Source organism: Talpa europaea (assembly GCF_964194135.1).
Source record: "Talpa europaea genome assembly, chromosome: 7".
Classification (NCBI taxonomy): Eukaryota; Metazoa; Chordata; class Mammalia; order Eulipotyphla; family Talpidae; genus Talpa; species Talpa europaea.
The window spans coordinates 24192375-24215821 of NC_140074.1; the positions used below are offsets into that span (position 1 = coordinate 24192375).

The following is a 23447-nucleotide window of genomic DNA, read 5'->3' on the forward strand; positions in this document are numbered from 1 at the left end:
AGATATATACTGCTAAAAATTAAATCATATAAAATTTTGATCCACGGGTTTTATTCAATATATTTCACAATTTCTATAGGTCCAAGAAAAGATTCAAATTGAATTTAAAAGAATAGGCATCACTTACATATGCTCAGGAACTTTTTCTTCCCAGGTGATGATACCTCACAGGGGTGAGTATCAGGAATAGCAGAAAAGAATTGCTTACCTTTGAGTAGGTCAGTGGAAAAAGGCATTTTTAGTTTGGGGCACCTTTGCTTTGCTCTCACAGAATACTTTCTGAAGAATGTTATATTATTAAAATAGGTGGCAAGGTAAGAGCTGAGTGTGTTGCCATTGCCTCACTATACCTGATACCTGCATTCTGAATGTTTTAGTGTAGATCCAAATATCAGGTTCTAGTCACTTTTTATTTGTGTGTATATACATACACACACACACTTATTACACACATATGCATACATATTACACATATATATCACGTATATTATATATATTCGGGGACAGAAGGGTCTTTAAAAAGTTCTCAGTCCTTTTACTAAAGGAGGCTTTCACAAATAAAATTATCACTCAGAAAAGTTTTAACATCCTGGCTATGTACGGTGTATAATAGGATGGATATACATGTATTTTATAAATCAAGAATAGGGTATACTTTTCAAAAAAGAAATTGTAATGGAGAAGCTGCATGTTCTCAGGTGGATCAGTTTTAGGGGGGAAATATGGGATTGCAGGACCTGGAAAATTGTGTTTCTATGCCCTCTTGGAAGGCTCTTGCATACCTCAGCTTTAGGCATAAACGCAGTTTGAAGGTAAAGACATCTCCCGGGAGCATATTCCAAAAATTGCCTACTCTGTTCACTTGCTCAAGACCAATCCCCATTCCCTAACTCTCTGTGATTCTCAATCTGCCTTATATATGCAGGTGTATGTCAGTCATCTCTGGTAATTTTTCAAACTGAACATACCCATCCCCTTCTTAGCCCTTCTTACAGGGCTGTGGCTCTGTGACTGGGGCTCATTCAGCACCATAGTCAGTGGCTGTTACTGCTAAGCATGTGCCGTGTCCATCAAACTGACAACCATTGCTTTTATTAAACTTCTGGATTTTTGTTAGAATTTTATATTTAAAATTATAAATCATTTTCATTGAAAACATTTAAAAAGTTCAATATTTTCTATATTCTATTAACAAGAAAATGAAGTTATAAATGTTTCACAGGCTTTTGCCTTCAATAGTGTCTCCTTATAGTCATCATATCTGGCTTTTTAGTGCTTTCTCCAATTATTTTGCTTTAAGTGTTGCACATTCTTTGGATATTTAGTTCTCTTACATAAACTCCATTAGTTCAGTAGTTCTCAAAGCATGTTGCCTGGCCAGCAGCACCAGCATCTTATGGAGGCTTGTTAGAAATGCAAATTTTATTATAATTAGTCTTTTTCCTGGTCCCTTATTTTGGTTTTCTAGGATCAAAACAAGGGAGGGTGGGAATTGTATGGGGACTATAACCAAGATGAAAATGCATACTTTGTGCAAAAATAAAAAATGATGTAAAATATATATATAAAATTAAATAATAATATAATAAAATTTTAAAAATAAAAATCACAATACTATTTAAAAAAAAAAGAAATGTAAATTTTTATTCCGGGAATCAGAAGCTCTGGGAGAGGTGGCTCAGCAGTCTGTGTTTTAACTAGCCTTTCAGCTAATTCTACTGTGCATCATGTTTGAGAAACACTGGCTTGTGAAACTACCTAGATTCATTCTCTTTTGTCACTTGCTGAATTCCTAGTTATCTTATAAGTCTCTGCCTTTCCTGCAGAGTGGCCCTCTCTTCTGTGTCGTACAGTACTTGATCAGATCTGTTTAATAGCATTTATGTTGCTTACATTTGTCTAATTTTCATGGTGGAGACCACAACATAAATTAATTTTGCATCTGCGTGCAGCACCTATCACAGTGATGTTATTAAGTATTGGTGAATAAATGAGTGTGTGCATGAATGAAGAAGAGTATTTTAGGAGTGGTCATCAGTAAGGTCAGCTGCTATAAAAAGATCATGGAGAATAATGAAAGAAAAAAGTTACTGGATTTTGTAGTAAGGAAGGTGTTGGTGACCTTTGAAATGCTTGCTTCAGCAGAGTAATGGGCAAGAAGCCCAGATTGCTGGGAGTTTGGGACTTCCAATATGATGAAGATTTGCAGGTTTCCAGAGTTTCTTATTGACTATTTATCTCAACATGTGGTGGAAACAAATGTTTTTAGAGACATAGCTAAGTCACCTTAGGACAATTACTTAACCCCATTGAGCCTGTGATCTACATAAAAGCAATAATAGCAATACTGTGTATTTTAAAATTTTTTAGAAAGGATTGATGAGATCATTGTAAACCCCTAGAATGATTCCTGGTATTTAATTAATACATCAGTGGTTATTTCCTTTACAGCTACTACATGATTTTTATTTGTGCTTTTGAAAGCATCTATCACCCTTTGTAAATTTTCATAAGTCATGAGATTGTTAAGAATAACCTCATTCCAGTCATTTGAGAAATTATGTATTGCAAGAATTACTGAATTACTTTTAGTGGAACCACTGATAGTAGCTTTGCAGTTACATAGTATCCAGCTGGATACCCCAGAAATAGTTCTCTTGATGAATACTCAGTTTACTGATATTATGGCACTATAAAAATCATCACTGAACCTTTGTCCACTGAGGAGATTTTCCCAAAGTTATCATAAATTGGTCATTCAATATGATCCAGCAATAAAAAGGCAGAAAATTTTTTTTGAGGTAACATTGGTTTCCAACACTGTATAAGATTTAGGGGAATATATTCATACCTCTTCAGATGTGTGTCACCAAACCAAACCCACTAACAACGCACCCATAGTTCTTTGCCATAGACCATTGGCTCCCCCCACCCTTGTTTCTACTGCCATACTCCCTCTCCTTCTAGTAGCCTCAATTCTGTAGTTGTATTTCTAGGATTTGTTTTATCAATTCCTTTGTTTTCTTTCTCTATATTCCACATGAGTGAAATCATCTGGTATTTGTCTTTCTCCTCTTGACTTACTTCACTTAGTGTGATCCCCTTTAGTCCCATCAATGTTGTTGCAAATGGCAATAATTCATCTTTTTTATAGCTGAGTAGTATTCCATCGTGTGTGTGTGTGTGTGTGTGTGTAAATACCACATCTTTTTCTTCTTTTTTTGAGGTAATATTGGCTTACATCATTGTGTTTTAGAAATATAAGGTCTCACCCTTCAGTTGTTAGCACACCACAACTACCACCAATATTATTGTCCGCCACCATAGTCCAATGTGTTCCCTCAAAATTTTGTTCTTGCTTTCCTCCACTGGTAACCTCAATTCTACAGTCAGTTTTCAAGGGCTGGTTCCTAGTTTGGCTTTATATGACTCTTTGCTTGATTTATCTCTATTCTACATATAAGTGATAGCATCTGATATTTTTCTTTCTTCTTCTGACTTATTTTGCTCAGCATAATCTTTCTACTCCACCAATGTTGCCTCAAATGGCCAGAGTTTATATTTTTCATAGCTGAGTAGTATTCCATCGTGGATACATATGTTGGAAAAGTTATGACACATTTATTTCTTTGAAAAACAGAAAAAAATGGGCCTCTCCGGTAGCACAGTGGTTGAGCTCTGGGTTGTGAAGCTGCCCACAGGCTCTGCAGCACTGGTTCGATCCCCGGCTGCTCCCCAGCAACCAGAGGAAGGGTCCCACGTGGCGTGCAGATCTCTCCTGCCGCTTGCTGCTCTCCTTAGCAGTGTACTTCAGTCTGCCTGCTCTGCTCCCTGATCTGGATCTGGTGAATTCTCTCACCCTCCCGCGCTTCTGACTGTACCCAGTGCTTGTATAAATAAATAAAAATAAATCTCCTTAAAAAAAAAAAAAACAGAAAAAAATGGGTCATGATTTTTTCTGACAATCCAACACACCCACACACACATACATACACATACATACATACACACACACACACACACACACAATCTACATTTTCCTGATCCACTCATATGTATTTGAGCACTTAAGTTTTTTCCATAGCTTGGTTACTCTAAGTAATGCTGCATTGAACATAGGACTCCACATTTCTCTCTGAATTAATTTTTCTGTATTCTGTAGGTAGATACTTAGATGTGAAATTTCTGGGTTGTATGGCATATACTTTTTTAATCTTTTGAGAAACCACCATACTGTTTCCATAGAGGATGGACCAGTCAACATTCCAACCAACAATATAAGAGGGTTCCTTTTTCTCCACATCCTCACCAGCACTTTGCTTCTGGGCTTTTTGATATTGGGCACTCTCATAGGTGTGAGGTGGTTCTCTCATTGTGGTTCTGATTTGCATTTTTCTGACAGTAAGTGATGATGAACATTTTTTTATGTGCCTGTTGACCAATTATATGTCTTCTTTAGAGAGATGCCTATTTATTCTGCCCAATTTTTTGATTGTGTTGTTTTCTTTTTGTTGAGTTGTATGAGCTCTTTGTAGATCTTTGATATCAGCCTTTTGTCAAATGTATGGTGTGCAAATATTTTCTCCCATTCAGTAGGATGTCTTTTTTTTTAGTGACATTTTCTTTAACTGTGCAGAAGATTTTTAGTTTGATGTAGTCCCATTTTTTCATTCTCTTTCATTTTCCTTGCTGCTGGAGATGAATACACAAAGACATCTCTGAAGCCTATGTTGTGGAATATTTTGGCTGTGTTTTCTTCTACGCTCTTCCATCCAAGTCATTTATGCATTTTGAGTTGATTTTTGTGCATGACATGAGTTAGTGGTCTAGTTTCACTCTTTTGTATATAGCTGTCTGGTTTTCTCACCAACATTTGTTGAAGAATCTTTTCTCCATTGTATACTCTTGGCTCCTTTGACATAAACAATCCATATAAATGTGGTTGTATTTCTGGGCTCTATATGTTGTTCCATTAGTTTGTGTTTCTATTTCTAATACCACACTGTTTTGATTTCTGTAGCCTTGCAGTATAGTTTGAAATCTGAGTGCATGATACCTCTGTTCCTCTTCTTTTTTGGTCAAAATTGCTTTGGCTATTAGGGGTCTTTTATGGTTCCATAAAAATTTCAGTAATGAATTCCATTGAAACATTGATAGGGATTGTATTGAAATCTGTATATTGCTTTCAATAAGATGGACATTTTAATCATGTTAATACTCCCAATCCATGAACATAAAATATCTTTCCTCATACATTTCATTTCTTTTAATAGTGTCTAATAGTTTTCATTGAAAGGTCTTTCACCTCCTCCATTAGGTTTATTCCTAGGTAGTTGATACTTTTTGATGCTACTGTAAATGGGATTGTTTACTTGATTTCTTCTTCTTCATTATTTACATATAGGAATGCAACTGACTTTTGTATATTGATTTAGTAGTCTGCCACTTTACTGATTTGTTATTTCTAATAGTTGTTTGGTGTACATATTGTGTTACCTGCACATATATCTTTTATGACTTTCTCTTGTCTAATTGCTCTCGCCAGGATTGTGAAGACAATGCACTGAATAGTAGTAGTGAAAGTGGACATCTTTGTCTTGTTCCTTACCTTAGTGGAAAAGCTTTCAATTTTTAACCATTGACTATCCTGCTAGCTGAGGGTTTAAAATATATATGGCCTTTATTATGTTGAGATATGTTCCTTCCATCCCTGTTTTACTAAAAGGTTTTTTTAAAAAGATTTATTATTTATTTTTATATAAGAACTGGGGTACAGGCCAGAGGCACGGGAGGGTGAGTGGATTCACCAGAGACAGAGCAGGTAGCAGAACAGTCAGACGGATGAAATACACTGCTGAGGGGAGCAGTGGGCGTAGCAGGACAGATCTGCTGTGCCTTGTGGGTTTCTCCCTGGCCAGCCAGGAATCAAATCCATGCTGCAGAGGCTGCGGACAGCTTCACAGCACTGCGCTCAACCTGCTGCACCACTGGAGAGGCCCAAGAGTTTTTTTTTTTAATCATAAATGGACACTGGATCTTGTCAAATGTCTACTCTACATCTATTGCCGTCATTTGATTTGTATATTTTGTCAATACTGTGAATTCATTGATTTGCATATATTTAACCATCTTTGCCTCTTAGAAATGAATCCTACTTGGTCACGATGTATGATTCTTTTAACATATTGTTGTATTTGGTTTGCTAAGATTTTGTTGAGAATTTTTGCATCTTGTTGACAGTGGTTTGTAGGCTTTTGTTTGTTTTTGTTTTGCATTGTGTTTGCTTTTGGTATCAAAGTCATGTTGGCTTCATAAATTGTGGTTGGAACCATTTCCTCTTCCTTGATTTTTTTTGAACAGTTTGAAAAGGATAGGTATTAGATACTCTTTGAAGGTTTGGCAGAACTCACTAGTAAAACTATCTGGTCTTAGACTTTTAGCAGATGATTTTGATACATTCAGGAAATTTGACAAATCATAATCTGAAATGTTTATGCTGAAATTTGCAGTCCACATCTGTAGGCTCCGAAGTTTTAATATTTTTAAGCCTTAGTCTAGGGCTCATCTCCCAGGTAATTGTTGACTTTGAGTATCTGGCACACTCTTTCACCCTTCATATCACAGCCAAATCTGAGCAGTGGTCCATTTGTGAAAATAAAGTTTTATTGGAACAGACACACCCATTATTTTAAGTCTGTTTTCTTCCCCTCTGTATATTTATGTGACTTATAATAATATTTCTACATCTCACAAATATATTTATGGAGAAGCATCAGATAATATCCTTACAGTTCTCTCTCTGATATTCTGAAACATGTATCACAGGAAGTATTTTTGCCTCTACCTTTTCCACCTTTGCTCTTTCAATTCCCCGAACAACCTCACTTTGTTGCTACACCCACTGCAGCTTAGTCCTCTTTGTCTTCTAAAATTACCAGCCCTTTTAAGGAGTGTGAGAAGGGGATGTAGCTTTCCAACTAGTCCAAAAACACATTTGTACAGACACCTGTATATACTTAATGCAGAGAAGCAAGGTGCTAAATACACTGACAAAAAAAAAAAAGTCAGAGTTTGATGTCATTTTATTTTCCCCACTAAGCCCTCTCGATTTCATGTTTGTTGAGGACATAGCAGTCAGTGTACTTTGTGAGGAAGTTTTTGATATGGACCCAAGTGGGTTAATGAAGCAAAGAGGAGTAGATTTTCCCTGACTTGCTCACTGGGTAACAGAGCAGCCACTCACCAGAAGGCTGAGTAGTTAAGCTGTACTTGAAGACAAACAGGGATAGTAATACCTCTTTCCTGCATTTTTGCAGTCTAAAATGCCCTGTGGAATGAGAGAAGACTTCAATCCCTAGGCTTGTGAATCCCTTATCTTTCCCAAACGTTAAATTAATTTTTAAGGCTATTTATTCAAAGTTGACTTAACCACTAGAATAGAAAAGATCAGACAAATCAGCTGCAAGAAATAAAGTATGAGGAAACCCGAACTCTTTGACAAAATATTCCTGAGAGTAAATGTGTTGAATGAAGCCAGCGGGTAAATGATAAGGGCCTTTACACTGTGGATGTAAGATAGCAATTTATCAAGAGTACATGAACTCTCTGGTGGCCACAAGTCCGGAGGAAATGAGAGTTGAGGAGGAGCCTGAAAAAATATATTTGAAATACTAAAAAAAAAAAAAAAGTGTATGTGTGCATGCACTTTTAAATACCCGCATTAATATGCAGATACTGGTATACTGAAATAGGAGTTGCTCAGAGCACACATGTACAAGTACCCCATACTGTTACAGAAAAAGGTGTTGGGAAGCGTAGTGGAAAGGCCAGACAGTGGTCTAGGACTTGCTGAAACCTTGGGTCCTGTCAGGTGCAGTTAAGATTCCAGCTTGGATGTTGTTGTCCAACAGCCATTTGCCTGACTGGAGATTAGATGACCATCTTTCAGACTTACATGTTTATCTGTTTTAATCTCTAGAAGGTCACACGTGTATAATTCTGACAGTTGATCTAATGCTTTTGTGTGCTCTTAAGGAGTTCAAAGCACTTCTCCTTCATTATCTCAATCTTTGCAGCATCTCCTTGAGCCCCATAGATAAGACAATCTTATCTTAATTATTCACCTTAGAGAAACTGAGGGAAAATGTGATTATATTTATTTGCAGTAGGATTCCCAGTGACTTGGATCAAATGGAAAGTAGAATTAATGACTTTAACTTGGTTTTCATATCTAGGAGACAGGTGTAATTTCTTAGATTTGAGAAGCAAAAGGCCTGATTATTGAACTTTTAGTTTCATTTAAAGTATTTACTCTGGAAATAGTTACTCTTAGTTTTGTATACTGAAATAACAGCTGAAAAACTTACCAAACTTTGTTTTTAGCCTTTCCTCTTTATTTTCATAGGTTACTAAACCTTGTCCCAACTATTAATAATTACCGTGACTAAATTATGACTTGAATTTCTTTTTATTTGTTTGCATGAATACCTTTTAGGGAACATGTTGAGAACAGCAAAAAAAAAAAAAAAAAATTGGGAGAATGAAGTCTTAGAATAATCTCCCTTAGGAGATTTAATTGAGTTGTATTATTAGCCTTCCACACAGATGTCAGCTTTCCTTATTCACTCTAAATTTAGTTTTTTACCTGTATAGTCTAAAGGATATATTCCTCTTTCTTCTTGAACCATCCAGGTATTATAAAGGGTGAACCTTATTTTTTTAAATGATACTGGTTTAGTCTATTTTTAGGGCACGTGTTGGGAATTGTTTGTTTTGTCTTTGGTGGGTAGAGAAGAGCATCATTGTTTTTGGGTTGAGCCATAGTTCAATTAGCAAATTAATTAGGCTGGTTTTTAGAGCCAGCCACAGTCATTTAGAAACCTCCTCAGTGGCTCTCTTTCTGAAAGTTGAATGTGTTTTGGATTTGCTGTAGTCTGCAATTTATAAACACATGGAATTAAAGAAAAAACACACACAAAGCAGAGGAGGTGGGAAGAGAACTATTTACATTGTAGAATCTTGCTTAAATATCTGTGGTTTTCATCCATCCTTAGAAATGGAATCTTGATAATTTCCATTAACTTATTTCTATTTTCTCTGTCTTTTCCCTGTATGTTTTTATTCCCTCCTGCTTTTGGAACTTTGGGGGGACAACCACAGCCTTGGATAAGCTCAGCACACAGCACCTCTACCACCCCACCCAAGTGGAGATTGTGCAGTCCAACGTGGTGTTTGACATCAGCAGCCTGATGCTGTACGGGACACAGGCGGTGCCTGTGCGGCTAAAGATCCTGCTAGACCGACTCTTCAGTGTCCTGAAGCAAGAGGAGGTGCTACACATCCTGCACGGCCTGGGCTGGACTCTGCGCGACTACGTCCGGGGGTACATCCTTCAGGTAGGGGGAGGACCTGGAAGCTGGTATCTGGGCCCAGCTCTTGGAGGGGTTGGGGAGAATGCTTGGCAAACTTGGTCCCCTTCTGGCCCCTTGAGTGGCACGTAAGAAAGCAATTTTTCAAGAGTACGTGAATTCTCTGGTGAGCATAAGTCAGGAAAAAATCAGTAAATGAGGAACCCTTCAAAAAAAATGTGAAATACTGAAGAAAATGGTGTGTGTGCACACACTTTTACATCCCTGCATTAATATGCAGATAATGGTATATTAAAACAGGAGTTGTTCAGAGTGCGCGCGTGTAGTGGCCTGTATTGTTAGGAAAGTGTGTGATAGAAAGAGTGGTGGAGAATAGCCTGGCAGTGGTTTACCCTTTCTGGTTAGGGTGGTCCTTTTTGGCAGGCTGCTAGGGAACTGGAAAGGAGCTGTGATCCAGCAGGCTGGCATCAGACCAGTGGTGTAGCGTGTGGAAGTAACCTGTTGCCTGGTGTTGCTTTGCTTGCATCTTTTTGAACTCAGCTCTCCCCACGAGGACTTACTGGAGCCCTACGAAATGGGACAGCTCTTTGAGGCAGGTGATGGACTGGTGAAAATCAAATCCGAGATTGCTCTTCATCTGAGTTTAATAGGACTTTCTTCCACAGTTACTATGTAGGTTTGATGTTTTCTTGGTTGTCTGGGTACTTTATTGTTCTTCCTCCAAATTAAAGGAAAAGCTGTAACCTCTGCTAACTCCCTGCTTTTATAAACAGTAAACCTTCACTTTCTAAAATATGCAGATGTTATAGATTTGAACTCCGCAGCACATGGTCTTCCAGCCTTGCATCCCTTCCTGGTGTCAGTGGCACTTCTGAGCGGGTAAGGGTCTTAAGACTATGGGAGGCCCACAGTCTCCAACCTCCCTGTTTTTGTTTTTTGTTTTTGTTTTTTTTTGTCATTTTTGGCACTGTGTCATGACTCATTTTGCACTGTGTACTTTGCCTCTGAAATGTTTTTATAGCCATCTGTCTTCCTATGACCCTTGAAGGGTAAATGTTGAAAACAGCATCTTGGGAGACCCCAGGATCCAAAAAGACTACACTGGACAATGAAGAGGTACTCTCTCCTGCCATAGGAGATCACAGTTTGAGAAGGTAGAATCTGAAGTGATTTTTGAAGTTTCCAGGGGAATTGACCCCCTTCAAGAAAATTGTTTTTGCTCTGCCAGACTTGTTTATTCCCCAAGCCACCCTGTGTTGTGTGCAAAGCCTTGGCTGCCAACTTGGTATGTGATTTGAGGGGGGCAAAGACTCCACCTGACTTTAACCTGGCATTAATGCACACACATTCCTGTCATTCTCCTGTGTGTTACCTCTAGGTGTTAACCAGGGAATGAGAGTTGAGGAGGGATGATGAGGGATGTGGGGGATGGGGGAGGAAGGAGAGCCTAACTGTTGCCGTGATGACTTTAGTTAGCACAGAATCATTTCTTAGTGAGATGTCAACTTAGAAGGCGCAGAAAATTTGGCCCTAAGAAGATGAGATGATGATGATAATAGTATTAATTATATATTACGTTTTTAGTTTATAGAAGGTGTTCACAAGCATTATCTCATTTGCCTCAAGATGGGGACATTGCACTGGGGTGAGTGGAAAGTCAAGTCCTGGGTGGTCAGGGGACTTGAGGAGGAACAAGGCCCTGGAGGAAGGGGCCGGAAAAATAAGGCATGGAACCAGTTTCACAATCCTTGCTTACACTGGCTTTGAGACACATATAGTACATCTTTCTGCAGGAGTTTCTACAATGTGATTATTAATGTCTATTTTGAATGGATTTTACCCTACGTAAAGCAGCAAACCTCTAGCAGACTTACTAATGGAACTGTTATCTTGGCTAGACGTTATTTCCTTTACTGAAAACGTAAGGTGTCCTACCATTCTTACTGCCTGTGCTATGACATTAGGCTCTATCGTCATTGTTGCACTTCAGACCCATGTGTATATTTTTGCCTCTGATATCCGGAGCATATGCAAGGTCTCTTTCTGTCCAAACAGATAGATATGTGCATGACTGTGACTATCTGTCATCTTAACACCCCTGCCAGATCAGATAACACGGCAGCATTGTGGAGACAGTTAAGTACAGAGCCTGCTGGATGTCCTGTGGTCTGATCCTAAGTCCTGTCTTGACCATTACCTCTTCTTTATTTTACTCGAAATTGTTATTTAGCTGTTAATTTTTTCCCCAGTATTTCAACATATTCCTAAGGGAAGTATAGAAAATGTACTCCCGTATTTCTTTTTGTATGAGGGCCCAGGTTTTTTCAAGTTACAAAATTGCAAGAGAAAAATTGTGTATGAGAGGAAATGAAAAAAAAAAAAAAAACTAAAATTTATGGAGCCTCTTATTTGGGGGTAAAATATTGTCATTTATTGGGATAATTGAGTTACAATGAATTTTTATTAATTCAGTATACATTTTGATAGTCTCAAATTTAATATAATCTGCTTTTCCACAGAGTCTAGAATTGACATTTAAAGAAAATCATATAAGATTTTTACATGAGAAGAATACTGGGTTTAATTTGTCTTGTTTATTGATAGAATTGGCATTATATGGATTTTATTCAAATGATGTGTTTTGTCATTCAGCATTTATCATACTCATGAAAACAGTTCTTGATTTAGAAGAAAAGCAGAGGGTTGAAGAACTCAAAACTGTTAACACTTACATAGTGAGAAAATGCATGTTTTGTTTTAAAAACAAAAAGCCAAATAAGACTTAAACTGTAGATATAAACCCTTTTCTTCTGAAGCACTGTTATTTGATTATTGGCCAATATTTAAAAATTATATGCAGTAATGATAAGGTGTGCACAAATGACTGAATGTAATTATAGTAACATTTCCATACAAGTAGACTATAAAATGTGAGTCCAAAAGGTGTAGAACCCTATGATGCACTATCTGTGTACGAGTCATTTTATCTGGCTAAAACTCAATTGTCTTGTAGCCCTCAAGGCATCAATTTTAGCATTATTGCTCTCAACAACAGTATATTGAATATTATGTCAGTTAAAGGAGAATAATTATCAAGTCAACTTAGGGTGGCTGTTAGTCTTACCACATATTGACTTGGTTAGCACTTGGCTATAGATTGTGTTACTGGGCAAATGAAGATGTACGGTAAGTTGAACTGGTGAAGCCGGGGTATTAATTTAACTCTCGACCCAAACGTATATCCCTTACATATACACAATGCTCATGGCTTCAGAGATATTTTGAATATGTAAGAGTAGCAGGTGTCTGATCTGGTTTTGAATTTTTTGGATGTGAAGGAACAGGCCATTCAAAACTCTCATTTCAAAGCATTATGAAGAGATAATAAAAGACAAAAAGGGATGATAGTGATGCCACAGATTCATTTGAAGGACTACCAGTTTATCTCAAAGACCGTGCACTGTTTTGATAAAAATTACTTTTTACTTATGTGATTATCTATGTAATTCATAAGCCAGCCAGCTGGGTGTAATAGCATATCTTGGACTACAATGATTTAAGAATTCAGATAATATCTTAAAGGTAAACCCAGTATTTTCCTACGTACTATTAAATTATTCAGAAAGTACAGAAAAAGAGAGGTAAATTTTAAGTATTTCCCCACAAAACACCAAAAAGAAAATATGAAATTAGATGCTAAAATCCAAATCTAAAGGAGCATATTTTCCTTTGCTGCTAAAAGTAATTCTTATTTCAAGTCTATATGTAATGGCACATTTCTTGACAGTAAATAAAAGCACTATCCTGTTCTTGTCTCATTCTCTCTATATTTGACCTATGATATAAGAATATAAGTGATTATCATTATTGAATTTAATCATTTGCAAATCAAGTTTTCACACAGTCTCTTTTCAGTTTGAACATGTAACTGACTTGCCTGGGCCCTTACATCAGCCCATCTGTGGAAATCTTCTTTACAAATGAGTCCTGCCAGAATTCAGAGACACCTATCAGGTACTCTGAATAATTAACTGAGGTGCCAGCAGCCTGGTGAGAGGACAGGTAGTGATGCACATTTCAGATCACCTGCATCTTGAAACAGTCAGAACTAATAGAACAATCAACACCTTAGAAAGAACATTTTCCAAAGGATTCGAGGGGCCTTACTCTTCCAGAGGTCTGACTTTAGATTTGGAAAGGAACTATACTTAGGATCCTTCTCTAGCAGCCTGGTGATATATGTTAGCATAGTGAAGGCACCCTGAGAAGTCCCAGAGTAAGTTGTTTGTCAGCATGGGAAGTAGCTTCCACCAACTTCACCAAACTTTCTTTCCCACTTCATAGCTGTGTCTTGCCAAACTCTTTAAAAGGCTTCAGTTGCTAAACATACTCAGCTCCCCAACTTGGGGCATTTGCATGTGAAGATACTTCATTTCTTCAAGGGCAAGTTCTTGTTCTGAAGATAACAGACAACTCTCACTTCTTTACAGACACCGTTTCGTCCAGCTTAACCAATAGTGGTTAGTTCTTTTCTCCTGTGGTTCTTTCTTAGGACGCTGTTTCTTTCAAACTCCAGTTCAATTTAGAGTCAGTCGGTTGAGTCAACTGTTAAAATGTTTTTTCCTGGAGTCCTCTCTAGGGAATGCAACAAAGGCAGGGTACTCAGTAAATATTTGTGGAATGCATGGGTAAAGAAATCTGCTCAGTTTGGTCTAGCTTGGATTTTCGCGATGGACTCATGGCACACCCAGTAACTTCTGCTGGTCCAAGGAGCCTTAATCTTTCTTCACGTTGCCAAGGGATTAATTGCTGTAACCACAGCTGGACTGTTGAAGGCAGTAAGAGGAGAAACAAAGGCTTCCACACGCCCTAGCAAGTAGTCTATGTAGAATAAGTATTTTGTGGTATCCTGTGGTTAAAAAAACAGTCAATATTAAGCAAACTCTTGTTTTGTACAGCCCTTGGTGGAAAAAGTTCACACATCTCAGCTCTCTGAATCCTTATACCTATTCTTGTAGATGTTGCCAATGGGTTAACATTTGGAATAGTTGAAGCTCGAGGAGGGGTTAAGTGACTATTCCAAGATCATAGGAACTGTTAATTGGCATAAGCTTCCTGAGGATAAAAATCACTCATTTCTTGTTCATTGCTGTAAGCTACCTCCCAACTTCCAGTGTGTGACATCTAGTGCTTACGAAATATTGGAGGGAGGGCATTTTGAAATCTGATTTGAACGCAGGTCTCTAACTCTGTGGGAAGTGGTTTTGTTGGTTTGTTTTTGTTATCTAAGTTTGGCAAGCTGTCTTTTAGAAAATAATATGTGAGAGTGCTATAATATCAGAGTGGTGTGGTTTGGGGAAGAGACAGTCCTAAACTAACAAGTTAAGATCTCTCTTATTTTCAGTGACAGATAATATCCCCTGATCTTGGGCAAAACTAGGTAAAATTTGTTCTTTCATGTTCCTTTTCTTGCCTAATGGGTCATATTCTACCTTGCTTCAGGTTACCATTGCTCATTCATTTCCATGACCAAAATGTTTTCTTTAAAGCTGATACTTATCACTAATCCTTCACTGTAAATGCTGGTCTTTTTTTTTTTTTTTAATAAATTTTATTGTTATATTCCCCATACAATTGCAGCCCCCCCATTCTGACCCCAATCCCTCCCCTCCCGCCCCCCTAAAAGTGTCTCTGGTTCATAGTTTTTTGTTGATTTTGATTTTCACTATCTTATAGTTATTCATTTTCCTGGTCCCTTATTTAAGTTTTCTAGATTCCTGCTATGAGTGAGACCATCCGGTATTTTTCTTTTTCTTTTTGGCTTATTTCGCTGAGCATGATCCCTTCCAGCGCCATCCATGTTGCTGCAAATTGCATGTGTTTATCTTTTTTGAATGCTGAGTAATATTCCATGGTATATATGGACCACATCTTCTTGATCCAGTCATCTATTTTTGGGCATTTGGGTTGTTTCCAAAGCTTAGCTGTTGTAAACAGTGCTGCTATAAACATAGGGGTGCAGGTGTTCTTTGGAATTGATGTTTCTGTGTCCTTTGGGTAAATACCTAGGAGTGGAATTGCTGGATCATATGGAAGCTCTATGTTTAGTAGGTCCAGAAATCTCCACACAGCTTTCCACAGTGGTTGGACCAGTTTGCACTCCCACCAACAGTGCAGAAGAGTTCCTTTTTCTCCACACCCTCGCCAGCATTTGTTGTTGCTAGTTTTTTTAATATGTGCCATTCTCACTGGTGTGAGATGGTATCTCATGGTAGTTTTGATTTGCATTTCCCTGATGACAAGTGATGTTGAACATTTAAATGCTGGTCTTTGACTTAGCTTTCCTTTCGTTGCTGAGTGAGAAGCAAAACAAAACCTTTTCACCTAATTAATAAAATTTCAGCTATATCATGTGCAGGATGTGAACCTAAAATTAGTAGCTCTTTTCTGCGTCCATAAAGACATACCAAGTTGGATGATAAAGGAGCACTGGATACCAGGAGATTTGGGTTAAAGCCTCAGTACTGCCACTTTTTATTTACTACATGAGTGTGGAAAAATTTGTGATTCTCACTCAAAGCTTCGTCTTTAAAATTGAGATGGCCCCTTATACCTCTCATGATGCTGAGTGGAAAGAACAAACTAGTGTGAACAAAAACATTTTCTAAACATTACTGAATATGTTATTTTTCATTTGTATTGATGTGTTAAATGAACTCTGAGCAATTACAACAGGGAAATTGTCAAACAGGTTTCTCTGAGGATGTCAAATCCTTAGCAAAAAGATAGGAAATACCTTTTAGGCTATAGTCATGATCATTCAGCTACATCTGCTTGTTTTAGTAAGTACACCCTGAAATACTAGGGGCCTGACACAAAGGGACTTGCTTTCTCCCACTCCAGAAACCAGTGAATGCTTTTCTCCCGGGGTTGATTAAAGGACTTCTCCCATTTTCTAGGCCCTCAGTTTCTCATCCAGATGGCAACCCTGAACAGAGGTGGAGGTTCGATGTGGGAGGTTTTTATGGATCTGCCCTGACGGTAGAGTAGGTCACTTCTTCTAACATGTCACTGATCAGAGCTTACATTTAAATGGGACCGTGAGACAGGGGAGCTAAGATATGTAGTCCCCAAGCAGCCCCTCCTAGCTGCATCTCTGCACCAGAGGATGTACACAGCCATTGTACATTGTACTTCACTCAGGTACTGGAACAGCTGTCATGCTCCCTTATTTTTATATACAGCAGGACCTGGAAAGCTTAGGGCAGCAGAGTTGTGAGCCTCAGGCAGGTTCATGAGTGTGCATCCTGACTCAGGTTTCTACTGGATGTGTGTAAATGAGCCCGTGTCCTTATCAATCTATAGTTTCCTCACCCATAAAGTGGGGATACTAATAGCACCCCATGAGTTTATTGTGAAGATAAAATACATTTCACTCTAAGTGTGACTTCTCAACCAGTCAGACAAAAGGATAGCTACTGTTCCGTTACAAATAATAAATACACATGCACGTATGTGCACACAAATATGCAGATGCAGATGCACATAGTACATACTCGGTTACAAATAAAATGCAGGAAAGTATAGTGACAAAGACTTTGGATTGAGACAGACTTTAGTATGAATCCTAGATTTATTGTTTGATAACTGTTACTTCAGATAGGTCATTTAACATATTTGAACCTAAGTTTTTTCCCCCTCTATAGAGCTTACATAAACTGATATTTATGAAGTATTTAGGACAGTAATTAGTCCAAACACTTATTAATATTTACCATTACTGCCTTGTGGGTGTGCTTGTATACCCAATCCAATACTGGAACTTTTTTTTCTGTAATCACTTATTCCATGTGTCACTGTTTTGTTACCTTTGCATTTCTTTATCTCATCAATTCTTCCAGAATTATTCCTAGTACCTGGTACAGAAGGAATAAGTACTTGATAAATTTGTTAAGATGACAAGCGTATCTGGGCTTTTACCTCATTACATAAAGTAAAACCTATTTATCACAGACAGCTTTTATTTATGGGCATTATCTGACCTCACATATTTTTAGGAAATTCCTGGAGCAGAAATAAGAATGGTGTAAATTCGTTTTGGTAGTTGTTCAAATAAGCAAATTTTCTTGATTAATTATTATGTGCTGAGTATACAAGAGAACATCTCTCAGGAAGCACATACTCTAGTGGACGAAGCAGCTGTATAAACAAATCAAGCAATTTGTAAGATCAGAACTATAAGAATGTACAGATGATCCATGGCATTGACATAGAGGGAAGATTATTTGGCTCCAACTAAAGATTGGGTTTTTACCACCAGGATGTGAGGTATCTTGGCCTCAATCATGTCAACATTATGTGATTCTTTCTCAGAAGAAATGGATCACATGTGTGAATGGTCCTCCTGTCTTTTGATAGGGATACACGAAAGGTAGACTATTCAGAATAATGTAATGTACTATATAGTATTTTCCAGACTGTTCGGAGCACTCTACGGACACTACCCCAGCATTTACCCAACCTTCTTATTAGAAAAAATAGTTTTAGAGACTGTTACCCTGATTTTAAAGTTACAGTGACTGAAGGCCTTAGGTAGGGTCAAAGCTGGAAGTGGGAATCAGAGATTTTGAATCCCCTGCCAAATATCAAACTATTTGAACAGCAATGAATATGAACACCTACTGTCCAAAGATGCAGGTTGATGTTTTGTGCTGAGAATTAAAATAAAAATATTCCACCCTTTATCCTTACAAAAGTAAATTAGATTACTCACAACTTCAAGGATGAAATACAGTGACTGCCTGCATAGGGTTTGTACCTGTAGGACTTGGAAGGAGGGTGTTTGCATTCCCCACGGGAAACAGAAATGAGCACACAACAAACTGACCATTCTCTAGTTGATAAGAACCAGTTCAGACTTATTTGAAATGGATATTCTCTGTGATAGCACTGATTAAACCAAATGAACTCCAGAGCAACATTAATATTTGCTCCTTGTTGAATCTGAAATGGAAAAACTTTGCATTTAGACCTCAAGTTTACTTCCAGTTAGCTCTCCAGCCTTGCAAAAAGTATGTAATTTCTATGTACCTACCTCACTGACCTGATGATACCTTCTTTAATAGAATCTTGAGGATAAAGGGAGGTAATCTTTTAACTTCAGATAATTCAGTAAATATTAATTCCTTAAGTAGAATGATTTACCAATCCCCTGCCTTCCACAATCCTTAAGTTACCAGAGCAAAAGAAGATTTATGATTCTTCTACTTGTCCATATATTTTATTTGAGCTAATATGTGCTTTTCTAGTCTTTCCCCCATTTTGACAGATGGGGCAGGTGGAGGGTAAGAGGGACTTGCACAGGAACTGAAATCTGTTATGACTACAGCAAAGATTCTTGGGTAGGCTTCAAGACCGAGCCCTCATCTACCATCTGTTTCTTTTGAGTGACCTACATTTCGAATACTTCTATGTGAAATCATGAAGGGCTGTGAAAAGCAGAAAGTGAGATGAGGATATGTGTGGGTTTCTGGAAGCTCTTGCTAAATCCATACAGATGGGACAAACATAAAGATATACTTATTCAATCCGTGTACAATAGCCATGTAAGTAATGCCGGCAGCAATTGGAAAATGGAACACAGGCCAATACATTTGTTAGTAGAATTAAAGTGACCACTGCCAAAATGAATTACTCTAGAAAGACCTGTTGAAAGAGGAGATTCTTAAGGAAGAAGAGAGATATTGTTACTGAGTAGAAAGGATGGAACAAACATTTTTCCATACAGGAAGAACACTATGTTGGAAAGAGGTGTGAACAAGTTTATAGGGAGAGTTGAATTTCATGAGATGATCAGCTTTGTGTGTTGTGATAGTGTGAGTGTGACTAGACCAGGTCTGGGCCTGTTGATCGGAATCTCTTCTTGATTCAGTTGATGTTTGCGTCACCATCTTTTTCTAAGGGGAGTGACTAGTTAGTGATTCTGATGGCTCACAGACCTGGCATTTGTTGCTAATGATCCTCAGGCTTAAAAGGCAGATAACTGACTAGTGGCTTCAGAGACAATTAGTTTAGAAATCCCACCATTGAGGTTCTGCTGCTGTTTCATTTGTTGGTAGCAACTCGAGTGACTGTCGTGTGTGCTTGTGCCTGTGCTCACTCACGCATGCATGCTTTCTCTCTCTCTCTCTCTCTCTCTCTCTCTCTCTCTCTCTCTCTCTCTCTCTCTCTCTCTCTCTGTTTTTCTTAGTCAAGGCAGACTTGGAATGGGACTTGGAGAATAGATTGGACTGTGCTAGGTTTGTGTTTCAATCTTGGAATGTCTTGCATAACTACAATAGACCATAGTACATAAAACCCTCAAATAGGAGAATGAGATAATGGTTGGTATGCATTTTTTATTTAGAGTTCCCCTGCCATTTACTGTGTCTTTCTTACCTGGAACCCCCGGAACAGCCTTTCACAGAGACATTGAGAAGTGAAAGTCCTCTCTCTAAGGAAATTCTTTAACCTGCTTTCCTTGTTCTCATGTAATTTTCTCTCTTTAACAAAGCCATAATAATAGTGTCAGAGACAGCTTTCTAGTTAGTATGAGTAATGTGGTTACTGTATTTTCTATTTTTATTTTAATATGCTTTTCCTGCTGTGGATTCTTTCTTTGCTTTTAAAAATAGCAGTTGAGTAAATGTGGTAATTCGAAGACTCTGGTGTACGCTGCATCCTCTCTGGGATGCGATTCTGAAGGAAGACTTTACAACAGGCATTTCTTTCAAATTCCTTAGTGGGATAAATAGGAGAATGTTTGAAATACAGACCACTGAAAATATTGGCTTGTGATCAACTTAGGTCAGGCTTCAGAGAAATTGACATCTAAACAATAGAGTATCTATCCCATAGGTCTTTGTCTCTAGAGTACCCATTAATATTAAACCTGCTTATTTTATGGTGTGTTGATAAGACACAAAATTAGGTAGCCAGGGATGCACCTTAAATTAGTTCATTCATTTCTCTCTTTTATGAAAGTATGCACATATATTTAAAAATATTAAATTAACAACCAAAGACACCTACATTTCCCCTGAAAGAGTAATTAAGAGTTACTTGTCTCTGTGTCCTGTCATCTCTGCCAGAATTAGAGTTCATGCTGAGTATATTCCATTGAGTCAGCCATCATTCCATCACCAGCAGGGATTGCTTTTCCACGTATTGACATGTGAGGGAATGTCTGCCTTGCAGTAGCCATGGGCTTGTGCCAGATTTTGAGATCCATAGGGGCAATGCTGGGAGCTTTTCAATTCTGAATCAGAGATCCAATTCATAATAGCTGAGCCAGAGAAACCGGGTTGAATCTGTGGCCAAAACCACGGTGATTTTTTTTTTTTTTTTTTTGCCTTTCCTTTTTTGCAGTGTTCTGTTTCTTTAAAATATGAGTGCTTCTGTCCATTGATCCTCAGTGACTTTATGTTGGATTCAAATTGTGGTCTCTTAGGTGAAAAGGTCAGTGTTTTATTCATTCAGCCACACATCGATGGAGATTAACTGAGAGCAGTACAAGACATTTGGATCCTGCCAGACCTAGGGCACCTGAAAGAAGTTTATTTCTTTTCTCCCTAGCCTTCACTATGCCTGCTGAAGAAGAGGATGGCCCTGTCTTCTGGGAGTGGGGGAGGGTTTTGATTGGCTGTGTGTTAACTGCCTCAAATCCATGGCCATAGGGTGAGTAAGAACCCCTGAGAATCAAACATGTCATCTATGTAGCATCACCTGATTTAGTGCTTTTCCTCAAGTCTGAGATGTCTCAGGGGGCCTTTTTTCCCTTGCAGCACTGATCTTTCAATGAGGTGCTAGTGTCTGTCCTGAGCAATAACAAGGAAAAACCATGAAGTGTGAACAGCTCTTATTAGGGGGGTAAATGTCATTAACGCCTTTGTAGCTTTCTCTGCAATCTGAATGCTCTTGTCAAGAGCATGACTTTCCAAAGCCTCCTTTAAGATCATATAAATGGAATTTAAAATGCTGAAATTGTACATTTTAATTAAGCAAGATCATTAGCTTCTTTCGCTTATGCATTTTTGGAGTCAATTATGCTTGTGTTTTATAGGGACAACCCTCTAAAGTAAGGCTATTGAAAAATCATCTGCAAAAAAACATTTTAAGAATGGGAGAAATACTTGGTTTACTCTAAAACAAAGTTTTAGTTAATTTTTAGTTTTTGTGGGGAGCACATTCTTCTCTCTGTTTTAAATGTATAGAGACCCATGCACTTAACATACTGTGCATATTTTTCATATAGAGTACGAGGAAATACCAGCATTTCAAGTTAATGAGTAGGTCAGTCTGAATAAATGAAAAGCCTGAAGCATGTAATGTTTAAATGATGCTTCTATTATTTTCAGTACATAACAGAACTCTTTTTCCTGCCATGAATTCCCTTTATGTAAAATTCTAGTATTTTCTGGAAGTAAAATTTCTATATGCAAAGATTTTCTTCTGTAAATCTCTCCTGCAAATCTAAGATTTCTCATTAATTTCTTGTTACCCTGGCTTGTGTCTTTGAGTTATGAAATAAAAACATGTTACATAATTGTGTGATGGGAGACTCAGATACAAAAAGACAACTCTCTTACTTTGCATATTAATTTTTAATAAAAAACTAATTGAGACATCTGATGGTTAAAACTTTGAGGCGATAAATCCAGAAAACTTACAGGCAAGTTAGAGTTACTAAGTGAAAATTAATTATGTGGTACTCATTATTACTAATTTAAGATATATAATTTAATATAGGTGTTTATTTAGTGTATGGTCTTTATTTCAATATTGATCCTCCATCCCTTTTTACAAATCTCATTAGATCACACTTTTTTTTTAATGTTATATTTTATTTCCCTACCTTAAGGACTCAGGAAAATGTATTCATCGAACAAATACTTAGTTAAGTGGTTCTTAAATGGAATTGGTAAAAAGATAAAAGCCACATTCTTCTGTTGTAACTTTCATTTTAGTGGAGTTTGGGGCTCTCTTTACACTAAAGGTAAGCAGAGGTCATTAGGGTACAGTTTCTATGAACATATAAACATGATCTATAATTAGGGCAATATGAGTTATATGTGAATAGACTATTTAGACATACTACTAAACTTACTTGAAAAGTTAATGCTTTAAACAATTTTAAACATTCCCTAGCTCTTTTGATTGTACTACTAATTCAAACTGTATAACTAACTAAACTCTGTAAATTAACAAACAAAATTAATTTTTAACCAACACCCCATGTTTTGAATTGAAAATGTTTATTTTAGTTTGAATTAATGAGAATTTTTTTTTGTCTATTATGGAAAACCCATCTATTTGTTAGATCACAGAAGCTAATCAGAAAAGTTGGGTACCCTTATAATTCCTTGACAATTTGATAAAAGCTTATAAAACTCCCTTATAGTCAGTATCCAGAGATGATCATTTTTAGGATCATTTTGCAAAGCTGCTCATGAAGTTACTCAATTAGAATAGAAGACTTCAATGGAATTACTACTATCCTTCGGGGAGTGATCAGGCCAATTTAAAGGTAGATGTTTTGTATTAAATAACAGAATAGTATTTATTAAAATAAAGAACATCAAATTTAAGGCTATTCTGTACCTTTAAATAGTTTCCTTAATTTGGTAGATAGAATTTTAGTTCACCTGAGTGCTTATTTGACTCACAAATATTATATATATGTAATTAAGAGGGTGATAGTCTGCTGCCAGTCAGTTCTGCTTGTTGAAAGTAGTCTCAGATTTGGAAACATAATAAGGAGGGTCTTCTGACAGCAACATCTGCTTTGCCCTCTTTTTTCTCTTTTTTCTACCTTACACCTGGAATCAGGCTGTTAATATAAATTATGACTTCTGGGTTCACATTTTAGGATAACTTAGGCAAGGAGATGTCTGGAGCATCAAGATTATCAAAGATATACAGTAAACGTTCTTCATAAATGTTTTTCAAAGCACCAGATGGAAGGAAGCTTTACTGCATTATATAGCCCATATGGAAACGTATCTGGGGCCTTAAAGGGGCACACCCTTGGAAGGGAGACTA

The 23447-nt window shown here is 37.4% G+C and overlaps 1 protein-coding gene across 3 annotated transcripts in view; it reads left to right on the forward strand.

The window, feature by feature from the left end:
- BNC2 (basonuclin zinc finger protein 2) overlaps positions 1-23447 on the forward strand; it is a gene marked incomplete at its 3' end in the record, with an annotated part of 284054 nt that overhangs the window by 150641 nt on the left and 109966 nt on the right. For all 3 annotated transcript variants that reach the window (XM_084238936.1, XM_084238935.1, XM_084238934.1), the window contains one exon: positions 9160-9395. In XM_084238936.1, coding sequence (XP_084095062.1) covers positions 9160-9395 — 236 coding nt within the window. The remainder of the gene's footprint in view (positions 1-9159; positions 9396-23447) is intronic.